The 21,896-nt window shown below is 44.4% G+C and overlaps 1 protein-coding gene across 1 annotated transcript in view; it reads right to left on the minus strand.

Annotated features, from left to right (window-relative positions):
* Nucleotides 1-1,190: 1,190 nt before the first annotated feature.
* Nucleotides 1,191-21,896, minus strand: part of LOC126483926 (lachesin-like) — a 290,487-nt gene continuing 269,781 nt past the window's right edge. The window contains exon 6 of the mRNA XM_050107201.1: nt 1,191-1,677. Within this exon, the coding sequence (XP_049963158.1) occupies nt 1,523-1,677 (155 nt within the window). The 3' untranslated portion in view covers nt 1,191-1,522. The remainder of the gene's footprint in view (nt 1,678-21,896) is intronic.

Raw genomic sequence — 21,896 nt, forward strand, 5'->3', positions numbered from 1 at the left:
GAATACGCAGTTTAGAGCCTGGATTCTCATCTCTTCGTCAACAGTATTACATTGTTTTACATTGCTACGAAGATCGAACTATTATCGTTGACAAACACATTTTCAGCTGTTAGATCAGCAGCGAAACAAAGCAGTCTGCGTGTGGTCTGCACGAACTTAAAAGGCCAGAGTTGGACCCTCTCAGACTCTCTGTGTTGACTGTATGCAGCACGAGTGCTTCTCTGAGGCGTGATTGCCTGCTTGCTTTACATGTTTGCACCACACAGAGCCGTCTGGTTGCGAGCACTCCCTTATAAAGAGTAGAAACAGATAGCTTTGGTAGCTATGCCACTACGCTATCTTTTGGCGGCGACTTTGAAACCATTATCAGTATATTTACTATCCCCCTCGTGGCGTACGCTGTCATCGGATCACAATCGACTTCGATATTGCAGTTGTACAAAAAATTTTAATCAGCATTGTAAATGTGACGCAGCCAATGTTTCTTTCACATATTACTCGAAACGCTATATCTACATGCAGCAGTCGATCCTGGATATCTGATAATGGATGAATTCCAGTCATAAGAACAGTAAAATCGTTCCTTGCCTGATGAGTGACTCTTACCATTGTGACACAGATCAGCCTGAATGCAGAACTGCTGATAGTTATATGTCTGGGAAGATGGAAACTGATGTGATAACTGAAACAAGCCAAGATATATTGGGGGAAATGTAGAAGGTGGATGATGAGGAGGAAGAGGTAAAGAGCGGTACTAAACTGCTCGGAGAAAGATACGTAAAAATAGAAAGTAAAATAACAAAGTAAAGGAAGCTAAACCAATGATCAGCATTGATATTCGGTAGCGTTAAACAAACGTCTTGCATTTCTACTCAAAGTTACGATGAAGAGAAGGTGAGTCTTCTTGAAGATTGTTCAGTATATAAATCCAAATATTTGAAGGTACAATCTTGTAATTGCTCCTCTTTAATTTTACACGAAATCTGCTTATAATTCGGAAGTTTCGATGGAACAAATCGATCAGAGTGAGCAAACACATCTATGACAGGTACATCGTAGAACTTTAATGGGTGTATGAGTAAGCAAGTAATAACTGCATGTACGGAAACTTATTTTACAAACATGATGTGTAACGACACTCTGCTGGCAAAATATTTTATTTAACTATACAATTTACAGAAAGTAGACCATCTGACGTGTGACAAAATATCACTTACTGTGTATTATAATACAGTCCTGTACTCAGTGCTGTATACAATTAGTTTTGGGCGCTGTCGATGGGTAAATTACCAATATACAAATACCTCCAGGCCCCAAACATCAAATATTCTCCGTACGTCCATACATTGTCTGCACGTCTGAAGTCTCATCACTGGTCACCTGCACAGAGACAAGTGGCACGAGACGTGTAATCAGTACTGGTGAATTGGCTTGACGCTGACGGCGCACAGTAGCTGTTGTGTCACGGGCGGCCGCCCTGCTGTCACAGCAGGGGACCACGGCGCACGCACAGACAGCGGCGTCAGCTGCTCGGAGGCTGGACGGTGCAGGCAGGGGCCAGCACCAGCGAGGACCACAGGCAGAGCAGCACCAGCAGCGCCACCACCAGCCCGGGGGTGGCGGCCGGGGGCGGGCACGCGCTGCGGCTGTCGTGCTGCATCGCCGCCGGCTTCTCGCCTGCAACACGCGGGGGCGTCGCAACTGAAGTCCCCGGCGAGTGGCTAGGGCCCTTCCTATTATATTCACGAGTAAACAGTTGGTAAATCTCTGTGTGGGATCCTTACCAGGTGGGATTGACGGAGGACATCGGAAGGGTGCAAAAAAGGGCAGCTCGTTTTGTATTATCACGTAATAGGGGAGAGAGTGTGGCAGATATGATACGCGAGTTGGGATAGACGTCATTAAAGCAAAGACGTTTTTCGTCGCGGCGAGATCTGTTTACGAAATTTCACTCACCAACTTTCTCTTCCGAATGCGAAAATATTTTGTTGAGCCCAACCTACATAGGTAGGAATGATCATCAAAATAAAATAAGAGAAATTAGAGCTCGAACAGAAAGGTTTAGGTGTTCGTTTTTCCCGCGCGCTGTTCGGGGGTGGAATGGTAGAGAGGTAGTATGATTGTGGTTCGATGAACCCTCTGCCAAGCACTTAAATGTGAATTGCAGAGTAATCAGTAGATGTAGAACTCCCTGGCGCAGTGATACACTGTCCAGTATGTAGAATGAGGAGCAGCAAACAGTCTTGGTTGCGAAGTTCAAATTGTCATTGTTGTCGTTGTTGTTGTTATTGTGGTCATCAGTCCGGAGACTGGACTACCGCAACACTCCACGCTACTCTAAACTGTGCATGCCTCTTCATCCGTATTCTCCACGATTTTGGCCGTTCCCCCCTCAACATTTCCCTCTAGTGCTAAACTGGTGATCTTTTGATGACTCAGAAAGTGTCCTGTCAACCTATCCCTTCTTCTAAACAGTTAATACCATAAATTTCAATTTTCGTCAGTTCTATTCAGTATCTTCTCGTTAGTTACGTGATCAACGCGTCTAATCTTCAGCATTGTTCTGTAGCAGCACATTTCGATAGCTTCTATTCTCTGTCTGTAGTCCGTATTTCACTTCCACATTCCGACAAATACTTTCAGAAAAGCCTTCCACACACATAAATCTATATTCGATATTAACAAATTTCTCTTCTTCCGAAATGCATTTCATGCCATTATCAGTCTACATCTTATATCCTCCGTACTTCGGCCATCATTAGTTACTTTTCCGCCCAAATAGTAAAGCTCATTTACTGCTTTAAATGTCTCGTTTGCTAATCTAATTCCCTTGTCGTCAACTACTTTAATTCGACTACATTCCACTATCCTTGCTTTTAGTTGATGTTCACCTTATATCCTCCTTTCCAGGCGCTGTCCATTCCTTTCACCTGTTCTTCGAAGTCCTTTGCTGTCTCCGATAGAGTTACATTGTCATCAGCGAACATTAGAAAATATGTTCAAATGTATGTGAAATCTTATGGGACTGAACTGCTAAGGTTATCAGTCCCTAATCTTACACACTACTTAACCTAAATTATCCTAAGGACAAACACACACACCCATGCCCGAGGGAGGACTCGAACCTCCGCCGGGACCAGCCGCAAAGCAATCATTAGAGTCTTATATGTCCTCCCTGGACTGTAAATCCGTACTCCAGATTTTACTTTTGGGTTCTATCATGTCTTATTCAATGTACAGATCGAATAATATCTGTAATAGGTTACAACCCTGCCTTACTCAGTTCTCAGCCACTGTTTTCCTTTCATCCCCCTTCACTACTATAACTTTCTTGTGGTTGCTGTACAAATTGTAATTAAGCTCTCGTTCCATCTGTTTTATCCTTCCTACCTTCATAATTTAGAAAATAGAATTTCGAATCAACCCTGTCAAAATCTTTCTATAAGTGTACAAATGCTATTAACGTATGTTTGCAATGCCTTAACCTCACGTGTTCCTACATTTCTCCGGAAAGAAAACTGATCTCCACGTGGTCGGTTTCTACCTCTTAGTATTTATTACATTGAAAGTCTTTTCGGGTTTGCTGCCGGATCCTAAAATCAACTTGACTCGATATTTCGGCGATCCAACTGTTCGCCATCTTCAGGGAATGCTGCTTCTGCTGATGAGTCCCGCTGAGAACTGACGCAAGATTGCAATTCGACGTCCTATATAGGCCACCGTTCAGTACAGGGCGCATGCGCCGCCCATCACGGTTTCTGACTTCCAAAACAGGGAGGTGGCGCCGCCCTTAGTGAAACACTGCTGGCAACGATATATCGCAATCAAGGCCGCATCGAAGAACGTTCAGTTTTGATGCGAGATAATACCGGATTCCACGTTTTGCTAAGAGGAAACCCATTGTCCCTGTTGATTAAATTATCAGCCAACCTAATTTCTATCGCCTCTTTATACACACTATTCCAAAAACCGGAAATGTTGGCAATTACAACAGTTTCCTCAAATTTCATTTTATGTCCCTCATTCAGGCAGTGTTCTGCTACGGCCGATTTTTCCGGCTGTTGTAGCCTCGTGTGACGGCGATGTTCCACACACCTGTCATTCACTGTGCGAATAGAACGGCCAACGTAAGCTTTTCCAAATTGACACGGGATTTTGTACACCCCGGGTTTCTTAAGTCCCAAATCATCCTTCACAGAGCCGAGCAGAGCCCTAACCTTAGAGGGTGGACGGAACACACTCTTAATGTTAAAACTCCTTAAAATTCGTCCAATCTTAAACGATAAGCCTCCAGCATAAGGAAGAAAGGCCACAGATCTATGTTCCTCTTCGGACACCTCCGGAAACGGTCCAAATTCCATAGCCCGACGAATCTGTTTCTCGGTGTATCCATTTTCCTTAAAAACAGTCATCAAATGCTCAAGTTCTATGGTTAAGCTGTCTGCGTCGGAAATGGCATATGCTCTCCGTACCAAAGTCCTAAGGACGCCACTACGTTGGTGTGGTGGATGACAACTCTTAGGGTGCAGATACAAATCTGTGTGTGTCGGCTTTCGGTGAACGCTGTGTCCCAAAGTTCCATCTGGTTTTTTATAAACCATAACGTCTAAAAATGGAAGCATCCCATCATTTTCAACCTCCATAGTAAATTTGATACGGGGATGAAGACAGTTGAAGTGGTCCAAAAACCTGTTAAGAGCATCACGTCCATGCGGCCATACGAAGAAGGTATCGTCCACGTATCTCCAGAAGCACGTTGGTTGCAAAGCTGAAGTCCTCAGTGCCATAGCCTCGAAATCCTCCATAAATAAATTGGCGACTATGGGTGACAAAGGACTACCCATAGCCACTCCGTCATTCTGTTCAAAAATGTTACCGTTAAATAAAAAATACGTGGAGGTCAGCACATGACGACAAAGCTTCACCCGCTCTTCATCCAGTTTTTCACTGATCAAACTAAGGGACTCTTCCAGAGGAACTCGTGTAAATAGGGATACCACATCGAAACTCACTAACAGATCTGAAGGACTCAACTTCAAAGATCCCAATCGTCGAATAAAATCCACCGAACTGGATATTTGGTGTTCACATTTGCCAACAAATGGACTGAGAGCAGATGATAAATACTTTGCCAGGTTATAGGTCGGTGCACCCAAATTACTAACAATAGGGCGTAGAGGAACCCCTTCCTTATGCAACTTAGGCAAACCATACAACCTAGGCGGAACGGCAGCACCAGGATGAAGTTTCTTACGTAAATCATCTGATAACGAACTCTTTTTCAGCAGTGAAAGTGTCTTACGTTTGATCCTTTCTGTGGGGTCATTAGATAGCCTTCTGTACGCCGGGTCGTTGAGAAGTAAATCCATTTTTAGGACATAATCATCCCGCGTCATTACAACCGTGGCATTCCCCTTGTCAGCTGGTAAAACTACTACTTCGTCATCATTCTTAAGGGAACGAATGGCTGCTCTCTCTGCGGAAGAGATGTTATCCCGCGGTGGTCGAGCTCGACGTAATGTGTGCGCCACTTCTTGCCTTATTTCCTCTGCTTGATCCTCGGGTAGGCTGTGTACTGCTTGTTCTACAGAACAAATGAACTCTGTGATAGGAAGTCTCTTGGGAGTGGGCGAAAAATTTAAACCTTTCTCCAATATCGACACTGTGGGCCCATCCAACGCCTTGTTAGAGAGATTAATCACAGTACGCCGACGTTTATCAACTTCTGATGCTGTAGAACGAGAAAGAAGCCGTTCAAATTTCGAGGATTGTCTGGTAACGGCGCTCCTATGTGTCCAATCTGATAGCGCCCACGTGGATTCATCAACCCACTGCCAAACATCCCTTGAAAACTGCGATGACAAGTTCAAATGTAAATAAAATAAATCTTTAGAAACAATATCCAGTTGTCTACGAGTAAAACGAATGCGTTCTCTTAAAAGTGCTTGGCTTGCACGTTCCTTAATCCTATTAGCTCTCTTACTGTTAATAAAATGAATAAATCTGGCGAAATTAGGAATAATACCTTCGTCATGGCATCTCAGCAAGAAGGCGAGTGTACTCAACAGCTTTCCTTTCTTCCTCCGAAGTTTATCTAACTTCTGTACAAGCTTCACCATCTCCTCCCCGTAGAGGTACTTGATGTGACTACGTAGGCTTTCCCGGCGTAATAAGTCTTGAAAGTCTTTTCGGGTTTGCTGCCGGATCCCAAAATCAACTTGACTCGATATTTCGGCGATCCAACTGTTCGCCATCTTCGGGGAATGCTGCTTCTGCTGATGAGTCCCGCTGAGAACTGACGCAAGATTGCAATTCGACGTCCTATATAGGCCACCGTTCAGTACAGGGCGCATGCGCCGCCCATCACGGTTTCTGACTTCCAAAACAGGGAGGTGGCGCCGCCCTTAGTGAAACACTGCTGGCAACGATATATCGCAATCAAGGCCGCATCGAAGAACGTTCAGTTTTGATGCGAGATAATACCGGATTCCACGTTTTGCTAAGAGGAAACCCATTGTCCCTGTTGAAAATTATCAGCCAACCTAATTTCTATCGCCTCTTTATACACACTATTCCAAAAACCGGAAATGTTGGCAATTACAACAGTTTCCTCAAATTTCATTTTATGTCCCTCATTCAGGCAGTGTTCTGCTACGGCCGATTTTTCCGGCTGTTGTAGCCTTGTGTGACGGCGATGTTCCACACACCTGTCATTCACTGTGCGAATAGAACGGCCAACGTAAGCTTTTCCACATTGACACGGGATTTTGTACACCCCGGGTTTCTTAAGTCCCAAATCATCCTTCACAGAGCCGAGCAGAGCCCTAATCTTAGAGGGTGGACGGAACACACTCTTAATGTTAAAACTCCTTAAAATTCGTCCAATCTTAAACGATAAGCCTCCAGCATAAGGAAGAAAGGCCACAGATCTATGTTCCTCATCGGACACCTCCGGAGACGGTCCAAATTCCATAGCCCGACGAATCTGTTTCTCGGTGTATCCATTTTCCTTAAAAACAGTCATCAAATGCTCAAGTTCTATGGTTAAGCTGTCTGCGTCGGAAATGGCATATGCTCTCCGTACCAAAGTCCTAAGGACGCCACTACGTTGGTGTGGTGGATGACAACTCTTAGGGTGCAGATACAAATCTGTGTGTGTCGGCTTTCGGTGAACGCTGTGTCCCAAAGTTCCATCTGGTTTTTTATAAACCATAACGTCTAAAAATGGAAGCATCCCATCATTTTCAACCTCCATAGTAAATTTGATATGGGGATGAAGACAGTTGAAGTGGTCCAAAAACCTGTTAAGAGCATCACGTCCATGCGGCCATACGAAGAAGGTATCGTCCACGTATCTCCAGAAGCACGTTGGTTGCAAAGCTGAAGTTCTCAGTGCCATAGCCTCGAAATCCTCCATAAATAAATTGGCGACTATGGGTGACAAAGGACTACCCATAGCCACTCCGTCATTCTGTTCAAAAATGTTACCGTTGATAAACGTCGGCGTACTGTGATTAATCTCTCTAACAAGGCGTTGGATCTGCCCACAGTGTCGATATTGGAGAAAGGTTTAAATTTTTCGCCCACTCCCAAGAGACTTCCTATCACAGAGTTCATTTGTTCTGTAGAACAAGCAGTACACAGCCTACCCGAGGATCAAGCAGAGGAAATAAGGCAAGAAGTGGCGCACACATTACGTCGAGCTCGACCACCGCGGGATAACATCTCTTCCGCAGAGAGAGCAGCCATTCGTTCCCTTAAGAATGATGACGAAGTAGTAGTTTTACCAGCTGACAAGGGGAATGCCACGGTTGTAATGACGCGGGATGATTATGTCCTAAAAATGGATTTACTTCTCAACGACCCGGCGTACAGAAGGCTATCTAATGACCCCACAGAAAGGATCAAACGTAAGACACTTTCACTGCTGAAAAAGAGTTCGTTATCAGATGATTTACGTAAGAAACTTCATCCTGGTGCTGCCGTTCCGCCTAGGTTGTATGGTTTGCCTAAGTTGCATAAGGAAGGGGTTCCTCTACGCCCTATTGTTAGTAATTTGGGTGCACCGACCTATAACCTGGCAAAGTATTTATCATCTGCTCTCAGTCCATTTGTTGGCAAATGTGAACACCAAATATCCAGTTCGGTGGATTTTATTCGACGATTGGGATCTTTGAAGTTGAGTCCTTCAGATCTGTTAGTGAGTTTCGATGTGGTATCCCTATTTACACGAGTTCCTCTGGAAGAGTCCCTTAGTTTGATCAGTGAAAAACTGGATGAAGAGCGGGTGAAGCTTTGTCGTCATGTGCTGACCTCCACGTATTTTTTATTTAACGGTAACATTTTTGAACAGAATGACGGAGTGGCTATGGTTAGTCCTTTGTCACCCATAGTCGCCAATTTATTTATGGAGGATTTCGAGGCTATGGCACTGAGGACTTCAGCTTTGCTACCAACGTGCTTCTGGAGATACGTGGACGATACCTTCTTCGTATGGCCGCATGGACGTGATGCTCTTAACAGGTTTTTGGACCACTTCAACTGTCTACATCCCCGTATCAAATTTACTATGGAGGTTGAAAATGATGGGATGCTTCCATTTTTAGACGTTATGGTTTATAAAAAACCAGATGGAACTTTGGTACACAGCGTTCACCGAAAGCCGACACACACAGATTTGTATCTGCACCCTAAGAGTTGTCATCCACCACACCAACGTAGTGGCGTCCTTAGGACTTTGGTACGGAGAGCATATGCCATTTCCGACGCAGACAGCTTAACCATAGAACTTGAGCATTTGATGACTGTTTTTAAGGAAAATGGATACACCGAGAAACAGATTCGTCGGGCTATGGAATTTGGACCGTCTCCGGAGGTGTCCGAAGAGGAACATAGATCTGTGGCCTTTCTTCCTTATGCTGGAGGCTTATTGTTTAAGATTGGACGAATTTTAAGGAGTTTTAACATTAAGAGTGTGTTCCGTCCACCCTCTAAGATTAGGGCTCTGCTCGGCTCTGTGAAGGATGATTTGGGACTTAAGAAACCCGGGGTGTACAAAATCCCGTGTCAATGTGGAAAAGCTTACGTTGGCCGTTCTATTCGCACAGTGAATGACAGGTGTGTGGAACATCGCCGTCACACGAGGCTACAACAGCCGGAAAAATCGGCCGTAGCAGAACACTGCCTGAATGAGGGACATAAAATGAAATTTGAGGAAACTGTTGTAATTGCCAACATTTCCGGTTTTTGGAATAGTGTGTATAAAGAGGCGATAGAAATTAGGTTGGCTGATAATTTAATCAACAGGGACAATGGGTTTCCTCTTAGCAAAACGTGGAATCCGGTATTATCTCGCATCAAAACTGAACGTTCTTCGATGCGGCCTTGATTGCTATATATCGTTGTCAGCAGTGTTTCACTAAGGGCGGCGCCACCTCCCTGTTTTGGAAGTCAGAAACCGTGATGGGCGGCGCATGCGCCCTGTACTGAACGGTGGCCTATATAGGACGTCGAATTGCAATCTTGCGTCAGTTCTCAGCGGGACTCATCAGCAGAAGCAGCATTCCCTGAAGATGGCGAACAGTTGGATCGCCGAAATATCGAGTCAAGTTGATTTTAGGATCCGGCAGCAAACCCGAAAAGACTTTCAAGACTTATTACGCCGGGAAAGCCTACGTAGTCACATCAAGTACCTCTACGGGGAGGAGAGGGTGAAGCTTGTACAGAAGTTAGATAAACTTCGGAGGAAGAAAGGAAAGCTGTTGAGTACACTCGCCTTCTTGCTGAGATGCCATGACGAAGGTATTATTCCTAATTTCGCCAGATTTATTCATTTTATTAACAGTAAGAGAGCTAATAGGATTAAGGAACGTGCAAGCCAAGCACTTTTAAGAGAACGCATTCGTTTTACTCGTAGACAACTGGATATTGTTTCTAAAGATTTATTTTATTTACATTTGAACTTGTCATCGCAGTTTTCAAGGGATGTTTGGCAGTGGGTTGATGAATCCACGTGGGCGCTATCAGATTGGACACATAGGAGCGCCGTTACCAGACAATCCTCGAAATTTGAACGGCTTCTTTCTCGTTCTACAGCATCAGAAGTTGATAAACGTCGGCGTACTGTGATTAATCTCTCTAACAAGGCGTTGGATGGGCCCACAGTGTCGATATTGGAGAAAGGTTTAAATTTTTCGCCCACTCCCAAGAGACTTCCTATCACAGAGTTCATTTGTTCTGTAGAACAAGCAGTACACAGCCTACCCGAGGATCAAGCAGAGGAAATAAGGCAAGAAGTGGCGCACACATTACGTCGAGCTCGACCACCGCGGGATAACATCTCTTCCGCAGAGAGAGCAGCCATTCGTTCCCTTAAGAATGATGATGAAGTAGTAGTTTTACCAGCTGACAAGGGGAATGCCACGGTTGTAATGACGCGGGATGATTATGTCCTAAAAATGGATTTACTTCTCAACGACCCGGCGTACAGAAGGCTATCTAATGACCCCACAGAAAGGATCAAACGTAAGACACTTTCACTGCTGAAAAAGAGTTCGTTATCAGATGATTTACGTAAGAAACTTCATCCTGGTGCTGCCGTTCCGCCTAGGTTGTATGGTTTGCCTAAGTTGCATAAGGAAGGGGTTCCTCTACGCCCTATTGTTAGTAATTTGGGTGCACCGACCTATAACCTGGCAAAGTATTTATCATCTGCTCTCAGTCCATTTGTTGGCAAATGTGAACACCAAATATCCAGTTCGGTGGATTTTATTCGACGATTGGGATCTTTGAAGTTGAGTCCTTCAGATCTGTTAGCGAGTTTCGATGTGGTATCCCTATTTACACGAGTTCCTCTGGAAGAGTCCCTTAGTTTGATCAGTGAAAAACTGGATGAAGAGCGGGTGAAGCTTTGTCGTCATGTGCTGACCTCCACGTATTTTTTATTTAACGGTAACATTTTTGAACAGAATGACGGAGTGGCTATGGGTAGTCCTTTGTCACCCATAGTCGCCAATTTATTTATGGAGGATTTCGAGGCTATGGCACTGAGGACTTCAGCTTTGCAACCAACGTGCTTCTGGAGATACGTGGACGATACCTTCTTCGTATGGCCGCATGGACGTGATGCTCTTAACAGGTTTTTGGACCACTTCAACTGTCTTCATCCCCGTATCAAATTTACTATGGAGGTTGAAAATGATGGGATGCTTCCATTTTTAGACGTTATGGTTTATAAAAAACCAGATGGAACTTTGGGACACAGCGTTCACCGAAAGCCGACACACACAGATTTGTATCTGCACCCTAAGAGTTGTCATCCACCACACCAACGTAGTGGCGTCCTTAGGACTTTGGTACGGAGAGCATATGCCATTTCCGACGCAGACAGCTTAACCATAGAACTTGAGCATTTGATGACTGTTTTTAAGGAAAATGGATACACCGAGAAACAGATTCGTCGGGCTATGGAATTTGGACCGTCTCCGGAGGTGTCCGAAGAGGAACATAGATCTGTGGCCTTTCTTCCTTATGCTGGAGGCTTATCGTTTAAGATTGGATGAATTTTAAGGAGTTTTAACATTAAGAGTGTGTTCCGTCCACCCTCTAAGATTAGGGCTCTGCTCGGCTCTGTGAAGGATGATTTGGGACTTAAGAAACCCGGGGTGTACAAAATCCCGTGTCAATGTGGAAAAGCTTACGTTGGCCGTTCTATTCGCACAGTGAATGACAGGTGTGTGGAACATCGCCGTCACACGAGGCTACAACAGCCGGAAAAATCGGCCGTAGCAGAACACTGCCTGAATGAGGGACATAAAATGAAATTTGAGGAAACTGTTGTAATTGCCAACATTTCCGGTTTTTGGAATAGTGTGTATAAAGAGGCGATAGAAATTAGGTTGGCTGATAATTTAATCAACAGGGACAATGGGTTTCCTCTTAGCAAAACGTGGAATCCGGTATTATCTCGCATCAAAACTGAACGTTCTTCGATGCGGCCTTGATTGCGATATATCGTTGCCAGCAGTGTTTCACTAAGGGCGGCGCCACCTCCCTGTTTTGGAAGTCAGAAACCGTGATGGGCGGCGCATGCGCCCTGTACTGAACGGTGGCCTATATAGGACGTCGAATTGCAATCTTGCGTCAGTTCTCAGCGGGACTCATCAGCAGAAGCAGCATTCCCTGAAGATGGCGAACAGTTGGATCGCCGAAATATCGAGTCAAGTTGATTTTAGGATCCGGCAGCAAACCCGAAAAGACTTTCAAGACTTATTACGCCGGGAAAGCCTACGTAGTCACATTTATTACATTGATAGTTCGGTAATTTTAACACCCGTCAGCACTTGCCTTCTTGGGAATTGCAGCTATTCTGTTCTCCTTGTTATTCTGGTCTCCTTGAAGTCTGAAGGTATGTCCCCTGACTTATGTGTTACTCTTTATTTATTCATCAAAGACGCGCATTTCTCTTAATTCAAGCCCTCTTCAGTACAATACAGTCGAACTATAAAGGCTTGAGCGTACCTTGTGATAGGATGAAATCAGGAAAATTGGTATCTGGCCCTACCAACATATGTTGATAAGCATGTTATAGATATGGATGATAAAAGAACCTCAAAAATAAGACACCCTCATCATGTGCAGGAGAAATAGCAGAGGAAAATATATCCTATCTCATTTATTGAAATAAACTGAATGAACGTTTAGAAAGCAAAAACTGAAACCGGTCATTTTCGTTTAAGTTATAGTATACAGAGTGAAGGAGGGAATAACGGAAAAGATGTGTAGTACACTGGCGTAACAGAAGTCACCGGATACCTCCTTTTGCCTGGCGTAGTGCAGTAACTCGATGTGGCATGGACGCTTTGGAAGTCACCTGAAAATGTATTGAGCCCTGCTGCCTCGCTGACCGATAATTGGCAAAGTGTTGCCAGCGCACGTGTTTGTGCAGGAACTGACCTCTCAGTTACGTTCCGCAAACGTTAGACGGGATTCATATTGGGGGATGAGTATCGCCAAATCTTCTCTCGAATTGTCCAGAATGTTCTTCAAACCAACAAAGAAGAACCGCGGCCCAATGACACAGTGCACCACCACCCATAAAAATTCATCGTTGTGTCGGGACGCCGTGTATATGAACAGCTGCTAATGGTCTCCCAGTAGCCGAAAGTAATCTTTTCCAGTCTCTAATTTGTTCACTTGGACTAAAGGACCCAGTCTATTCCATGTAAACGCAGCCCAAACCATTATGGAGCCGCCGTCAGGGTATACAGTGCCTTGTTCATATCTTGGGCCCAAGGGCTTCGTGGGATCTGCGCCAGACTAGACCCCTACCATCAGCTCTTACTAACTGAAATTGGGACTCACCTGACCAGACCAGGGTTTTCCAGTCATCTAGGGTCCTACTAATATGGTCACGATCCAAGTAGAGGCGCTGCAGGCGATGACGTGCTGTTACCTAAAGCACTCTTACTAGCCGTCAGCACCATAGCCTATTAACTTCAGATTTCGCCGTATTATCCTAACACATACGTTCGTCGTACGTCACGCTTTGATTTCTGTGGATATTTCAAGCAGTGTTGCTTCTCTGTTACGCTGAGCTAATGCCTGATATATGGTACTTTCGGCACAGTTATGGCACTGTGGACCTCGGAATACTGAATTCCCAATTATTTCCGAAATGGAATGCTCCATACGTCTACTTCCTACTACCAATCCGCGTTCAAAGACTAAATTGTAGTCGTGAGGCCATAAATACGCAGGAAACCTTTTGACAAGACTCCTCTGAGTACAAATGACACCTCCATCAAAGCACTTCTCCTTCATTGCATGCGGTAACGGTCATCCGCATACGTGCCTACCGCTATTTCATGACTATTGTCACCTCAGTGTAACTATCTTTCGGAACATGTAATCTGAATACGAGGCAGAACAGACCTGTAATGCTTTAATCGTCTTTCTACATTCTGCTACCACACGCACAATACTGTACGCTGAGGCTCACTACACCTGTGGCAAGTATGGAGTCACCACGGTAGATGGAGTTAGTTAACCACGAGTTATGAAGCGCTATTTTTGAGAATATTAATCAGGAAATTTTATGAATAACTAACCCCTCTGTTGAAGCAGAAAGTCGGGAAAACGTACTTTGTTTGCAGCATACGTTTTCTCAATAAAAATGTGTCAAATCTGAAATAAAAACAGAAAACAGTACTAGGTGCAAATGGTCACATAAATTAGAAACTGGATCGCGGGTCAAATGGTAGCGCCGATGAAAATAGTAAAATTTTGGACAAAGTCATGCTGAAAAAGAACTACTACGTCATAAATCATTGAAGTTAATTAACAGTAATTTCAACGTCGTAACCATGACAGTTTTGTGTAATGAAGTTAATAAACAAGAATTTCAGCATCGCAACCACGGCTGTCTTCTTCTCCCCTCCAAATCACCTTGAAACATTGCGAGTTTCCAATCATAACGGTGTGCGTAGTGAAAGTTCTGTGTTTCCCAGTGCCGTGACAGGGATATGTCACGTTTCGAAAGAAACACTGAACGGCTATTAAAATGGGGAAAAAGGAGAAGGGAAGGAAGGAGAGGAAATGCTGAAATGATCTGTGGATTGCCTTCACTGAATGAAGGCACACAAGGGGGCTCTACTGCGAGTTTGTGAAACATTGTCCCTATGTTTATATATTTCGGTGGCTTCTCTATACAGGGTGTTACAAAAAGGTACGGCCACACTTTCAGGAAACATTCCTCACACACAAATAAAGAAAAGATGTTATGTGGACATGTGTCCGGAAACGCTTAATTTCCATGTTAGAGCTCATTTTAGTTTCGACAGTATGCACTGTACTTCCTCGATTCACCGCCAGTTGGCCCAATTGAAGGATGGTGCTTGTGTTGACATGCGACTCATTGCTCTACAGTACAAGCATCAAGCACATCAGTACGTAGCATCAACAGGTTAGTGTTCATCACGAACGTGGTTTTGCAGTCAGTGCAATGTTTACAAATGCGGAGTTGGCAGATGCCCATTTGATGTATGGATTAGCACGGGGCAATAACCACGGCGCGGTACGTTTGTATCGAGACAGATTTCCAGAACGAAGGTGTCCCGACAGGAAGACGTTGGAAGCAATTGATCGGCGTCTTAGGGAGCACGGAACATTCCAGCCTATGACTCGCGACTGGGGAAGACCTAGAACGACGAGGACACCTGCAATGGACGAGGCAATTCTTCGTGCAGTTGACGATAACCCTAATGTCAGCGTCAGAGAAGTTGCTGCTGTACAAGGTAACGTTGACCACGTCACTGTATGGACAGTGCTACGGGAGAACCAGTTGTTTCCGTACCATGTACAGCATGAGCAGGCACTATCAGCAGCTGATTGGCCTCCACGGGTACACTTCTGCGAATGGTTCATCCAACAATGTGTCAATCCTCATTTCAGTGCAAATGTTCTCTTTACGGATGAGGCTTCATTCCAACGTGATCAAATTGTAAATTTTCACAATCAACATGTGTGGGCTGACGAGAATCTGCACGCAATTGTGCAATCACGTCATCAACACAGATTTTCTGTGAACATTTGGGCAGACATTGTTGGTGATGTCTTGATTGGGCCCCATGTTCTTCCACCTACGCTCAATGGAGCGCGTTATCATGATTTCATACGGGATACTCTACCTGTGCCTTTACAAGTACGACACAACATGTGGTTCATGCACGATGGAGCTCCTGCACATTTCAGTCGAAGTGTTCGTACGCTACTCAACAACAGATTCGGTGAACGATGGATTGATAGAGGCGGACCAATTCCACGGCCTCCACGCTCTCCTGACCTCAACCCTCTTGACTTTCATTTATGGGGGCATTTGAAAGCTCTTGTCTACGCAACCCCGGTACCAAATGTAGAGACTCTTCGTGCTCGTATTGTGGACGGGTGAAACAATACGCGCCGGCCGAAGTGGCCGTACGGTTAAAGGCGCTGCAGTCTGGAACCGCAAGACCGCTACGGTCGCAGGTTCGAATCCTGCCTCGGGCATGGATGTTTGTGATGTCCTTAGGTTAGTTAGGTTTAACTAGTTCTAAGTCCTAGGGGCTAATGACCTCAGCAGTTGAGTCCCATAGTGCTCAGAGCCATTTGAACCATTTTTTTGAAACAATACGCCATTCTCCAGGGATGCATCAGCGCATCAGGGATCCCATGCGAAGGAGGGTGGACGTATGTATCCTCGCTAACGGAGGACATTTTGAACATTTCCTGTAACAAAGTGTTTGAAGTCACGCTGGTACGTTCTGTTGCTGTGTGTTTCCATTCCATGATTAATGCGATTTGAAGAGAAGCAAAAAATGAGCTCTAACATGGAAAGTAAGCGTTTCCGGACACATGTCAACATAACATATTTTCTTCCTTTGCGTGTGAGGAATGTTTCCTGAAGGTTTGGCAGTACCTTTTTGTTACACACTGTATAGCTGTGGATAATAGTTCGTCATAGTACATAAAACTTCAGTTTCCGAAAATTTCACTACCTGATCACCCGGCGGAAGAGCATGTTCCGCCAGTGCTTACTTGTCTGTTTTCCCTAGTCGGCAAAGACTTCTATGTTCCTTCAACCGTGTATTCACACTTCTGTTTGTAGCTCCAATGTCGACCCTACCACGTGTACACGGATTCTTGTGTACACCACTTACACAGTGGTACGTTTACTTGACCTATTTTCTTAGTTGGCCTTAAAATGGGTCGAACGTTATGTTTCCTTAAAATATTGCCGATTTGATCCGCTACTTTTTTGATGAAGGGCAGAGAAACGTCGTTCTTCGATCGCTGTGTCCTACCTTTGTCCTTAGTCAACCTGTTATTCGGTTGCAAAACTCTATTTATTTCCTTACTAGAGTACACATTCTTCTCAAAACCCTGCTTTAGATGTTTTAACTCGGCATCGAGGTATTCCGGCGCACTAATCCTTTTAGGTCTGTCCACTAGACTTTTAATTACACTTCTTTGCTGTTGTGGATGATGACTGGAATCCTTATGCAAATATCTGTCGGTATTTGTAACCTTCCGAAAGAATTTATGCTTCAAGTGGCCATCAGTCTCTCTCTCAGGAGCGCCTCAAGAAGATGTCCAATGTAGCTTTGGACGAAACGTCAGGGATAGAAGAATTCCATGGACCACGGCCATACAACCCGGAAAAATTCTCGGCAGCTGGAACATCCGTACGTGAAAGCCTTCAGTGTATGATACGTCAGTCACATGTAAGCACAAATAGGGATAAAATCTTAAAACTTTTTGATTCGTTCTTGTGAAAATAAAAATATATGTTAATCAGTAGCAGAGAAAAAAGTACAATGAGTGTTTGTTTGTCTAATCATTGTTTTCTGTGATAACGATGAATGAAGAGCTTTCCAATTACAGAGCAAATAAGAAACACTTTTCATCGATTTGAAATTTCATAAAAGCCAAAACAGTTGCCCTTTCAACACAGTTTCATTTTTTTTCTCATATAGCGTAGGGATAGAATTAAGATATAGCGAGATGTCACAAGTTTTCCAATTAAAGGAAGCAAAGTTGACATGAACTGCGCAAGTGTTTCGTGTAAGATTTTGAGATGTGGCTAAAGATTCCTCACGTAAAAAAATAACAAAGGTTAACACCAAAAACCTAGTTTTATCCAGTGTCCTCTCAGTGTGAACAAAAATTTTGTTTCATGGATCCCTTTTATCAAAGAACAAAAGAACTAAGCAATGTTTAGCAATGATTAATTTCTCTTAAACAAGTTCTGGCTCACTTCAATTCCGGAACTTCACACAACTTACGACGATTTATTTTGCTTGGAGTTTGAAACCGAGCGTTGGGACACTTCTTCTCGGGACACGCAATCAATGAGATCTCGATTTAAAATTACTCTTGGTTAAAATACTCTTTCGCCGTACTTCAAATTGAAATATAGCAAATGGTCAAGGACGCATGAGAAAAGAGGTGATGTGAGGATTACAAGATTTGGATGCGGTCGCAAACGTGGGAGGGAGATGAGATTCAAATTTCCCACCCGGTGCCAGAAGCATTAGTTTTATAGTTGCTATTTCCTGGGACCAGTTGCCTCAGTTATGGCACTGGTGTTCCCTGAGTCTTCTTCAAATGAAGTTTTTGACAAGGAACCTATGTTTATAAATGTATTGTTTGGACATAAAGTAAGTCTGAAGATCGTATCACTTTAATATCTCTCTCCGGAGGTGACAAGAAGGTTCCGTAGACAGTCACTATTGCAATTCTGTCATCACATACCATTTCCATACGACTGCAGCAATAGCTGCGAGAAACTGGTACGTTAGTAACTTGGAGAGAGCACTGAGGCACTCCACGGCCGTTCTGTACTCTCGACCTTGAGGAGGATGTCGTTCGCAAAGTAGAAGAGTACCCGACAATGAGTACTTGAAACATTCTAAAGCAGTGGGATCCAGCAGGGCATACTGGTCGGAGCTCATTGTCTCCGCTGCGCACATACCGTAAAGATTGGAAAGTGATCCGATCTCAAAGGTATTTTCGGTCCAAACATCATGTTTCAGCACATATGTGCCTCATCAAAACTTCGTCTACCAAGTCAGCGTTACAACCCGAAGAAGCACATATTAAGAATTGTGAAACATCTTGTATGCAACCTCATTAGCCACTAACAGCGACGAAGAGTTTACGAAATTATCCACCGAGGACAGAAAATTTGATGTCTACGAATTTAAATTGCCAAAAGAGGGATATCGACATATAATAGTCTAACGCATAGCTGCGAAACTTAGTTACGGGCAGGAGGGTAGCATCAAGTTACAGACGGAACTGGAAGCCTGAGCACATTTCCGCTGTCGAGAGACGATAGGAATGTCAGTACGGAGCTGACACGCCCACCACGCTTTACTTACACGTCTCTGAGACACAGTTAAGGCTCAAGGCCCAGTGTTTAATGAGCAGGAAGACTGTTCACGCTGACCTCGCATGGTTGCAGGTAATCAATCCTCAGTTGCGGGTGAAGGCTGGTGCGTTTGTCTATTAGCGTACTCACTGTGCCTTCCGTCTTCAAAACAGTGTATCTAGAGACTGATGTCAAAAAATGTTTGCTGATGACATTTTCTTTGCACTCTGCTAAAGAACAGATGACTTTATTCAAGCAACTGATGAAATTTCCCGTATCCCCTATAAACAGTACGCCCTTCGATTTTGACTTATGGAGCACAATAAAAGAGGAAGTGTATTATTATGTATTGTTGCAAACCATGTAACCCGCACGCAACCTGGCGTGAATTCCAATCGTCGTGCACAATGGACACCTTTTTGTGAGCTAAATCTGTCATGGTTCGTACTGAAAAGTGGAACTTTAATTTTTTAAATAATGATTGTGATCAGAACGTACGCTTGTAGGTGCAAAAATATACACACATCAAAAATTGTTTTGCATCACCCAAGTTCCCAGAACTCTTCAAGACAGACGTTGACTGTGAATATTGTTTCACAGCCACAGTCCCATTGACTGTTCAGATATATCACTAACCCCGCCCAAAGATGTAAACAAAAATGCATAAGCAGCGCCTATTAGACCGAGGGAATCCGACAGCCGATCAGTTACAGTCATTCCACCAGGAAGCAGTACACGGCTCGTGTTGTCTGTAGTTCAATCATGCCTAGACGATCAATACCGCGGTTCGATCGCGTCCGCATTGTTACTCTGTGCCAGGAAGAGCTCCTCACAAGGGAAGTGTCCAGGCGTCTCGGAGTGAACGAGAGCGACGTTGCATGGACATGAAGGAATGACAGAAAGACAGGAACTATGACATGCCTCGCTCAGGCCGCCCAAGGGCTATTAATGCATTGGATGACCACTGCCTACGGATATAGCTCGGAGGAACCCTGACTGCAAGGCCGCCATCTTGAATAACGCTTTTCTTGCAGCCACAGGACGTCGTGTTACGACTCAAACTGTGCGCAATAGGCTGAATGATGCGGAGCTTCACTCCCGACGTCCATGGCGACGTCCATCTTGGCAACCATTACACCATGCAGCGCGGTACAGATGGGCCCACCAACACGACGAATGGACCGCTCAGGATTGGCATCAAGTTCTATTCACCGATGAGTGTCGCATATTCTGTGAACCAGACAATCGTCGGAGACGTGTTTCGAAGCAACATGGTCAGGCTGAACGCCTTAGACACACTGTCCGGCGAGGGCAGCAAGGTGGAGTTTTCTTGCTGGCACTGCGTGAGGCCGGCGTACGTCGCTGGTGGCCATGGAAGGCGCCGTAACGGCTGTACGATACGTGAGTGCCATCCTCAGAACGATAGTGAAACCATACCGGCAGCATATTGGCGTGTCATTTTTCTGCAAGGACGACAATTCGCGCTCCCATCGTGCACATATTGTGAATGACTTTCTTCAGGATAACGACATCGCTCGACTCGAGTGGCCAGCATGTTCTCCAGACATGAACCCTATCGATCACGCCTGAGATACACTGAAAAGGGCTGTTTATGGACGACGTGACCTGACAACCACTCTGAGTTATCTATGTCAAATCGCAGTTGAGGAGTGGGACAATCTGGACCAACAGTTCCTTGATGAACTTGTGGATAGTACACCACGACAAATACAGGCATGCATCAATCCAAGAGAACGGGCTACTGAGTATTAGAGGTACCGATGTGTACAGCAGTCTGGACCGCCACCTCTGAAGGTCTCGCTGTATGGTGGTACAACATTCAATGAGTGGTTTTCATGAGCATTTTAAAGGGCGGAAATAATGTTTATGTTGATCTGTAAACTTTCTGTACAGGTTCCGGAACTTTCGGAACCGAGGTGGTGCTAAACTTTTTTTGAAGTGCGTATATCCATAACAAGTCGTTCATTCTTCTATTAGCCATTATGTGGTTCACTATGTGACAGTGCGTAACTGAATCCAATTACCTCCAGCAGTGAAATCTATAGGCGTCAAATTTGATCGCCTTTACTATCTTCAGTCACACATGGATGGATAAGAAGCGTACGGGTTCTCATGATCCTTGCTTCCTACGAACTTCGGCAGGTCAGTAGATACTGTAACTTGCCAAAGTGAGGTGAGTGTCTAGTTCTAATGTTAACTACGTGGTGGTTTGTATTCTCGTGTCAAAAGAAAATGCGTTTTCGAGTAGTCAATTTAGATGCCTATTTTCACATTTGTAAAGCTACATTAATTCTGTCTTGTGACAGGACAAAATTACGAAAAAGACGTCACAATACACACAAAAAACGCATGCAAACACATGAACACATAGACACAATCACAAAAGTAGTGATTAATTTGAGATAATTGTAGCATTGCAAGGACAGCGCCCCTGTCACCACTCCAAACTTAATACTTCAGCATGACAAGTGACTGGCATATCGACAGATCTTGTACTGGCCCTTGACGTCATTCTCGTTCGAACCTGCAACATGAGTTTACTGAAACACTAGCAGATCTAGGGTTTCAGACTTGCAAGAAACTCCATCATTGAGGTAGTATTACACTCTTCACGGTCCACTGTACATGAATCTACAGTGAAAGTCCCCATTTACGTAAATCTGCTTTACTGAAGCTAACTCTCAGTTGGAAAAAAGTGTTGTTGCCAGGGACTGTTGCTGAGTATAGCAACAGCTGACTGACGGACCATAGCGCAACACACCACTCGCCAGCTTAATGTTAGAAAGCAACTGCCAGTGAGAAAATCTAACATCCAGACCCACCATACCTCTTCATTGTGTGGTTGACAAGCCCGACACGTGTACCTTTGCTCTCCACACGTTACAGAGCTCAGAAATTAAAATGGGTGGAACAACACTAACATTGTTATTTCAAAGTATGATTACAGTATCACAGTACAACCTGTTAT

This window comes from Schistocerca serialis, chromosome 6 (genome assembly GCF_023864345.2).
Source record: "Schistocerca serialis cubense isolate TAMUIC-IGC-003099 chromosome 6, iqSchSeri2.2, whole genome shotgun sequence".
NCBI lineage: Eukaryota > Metazoa > Arthropoda > Insecta > Orthoptera > Acrididae > Schistocerca > Schistocerca serialis.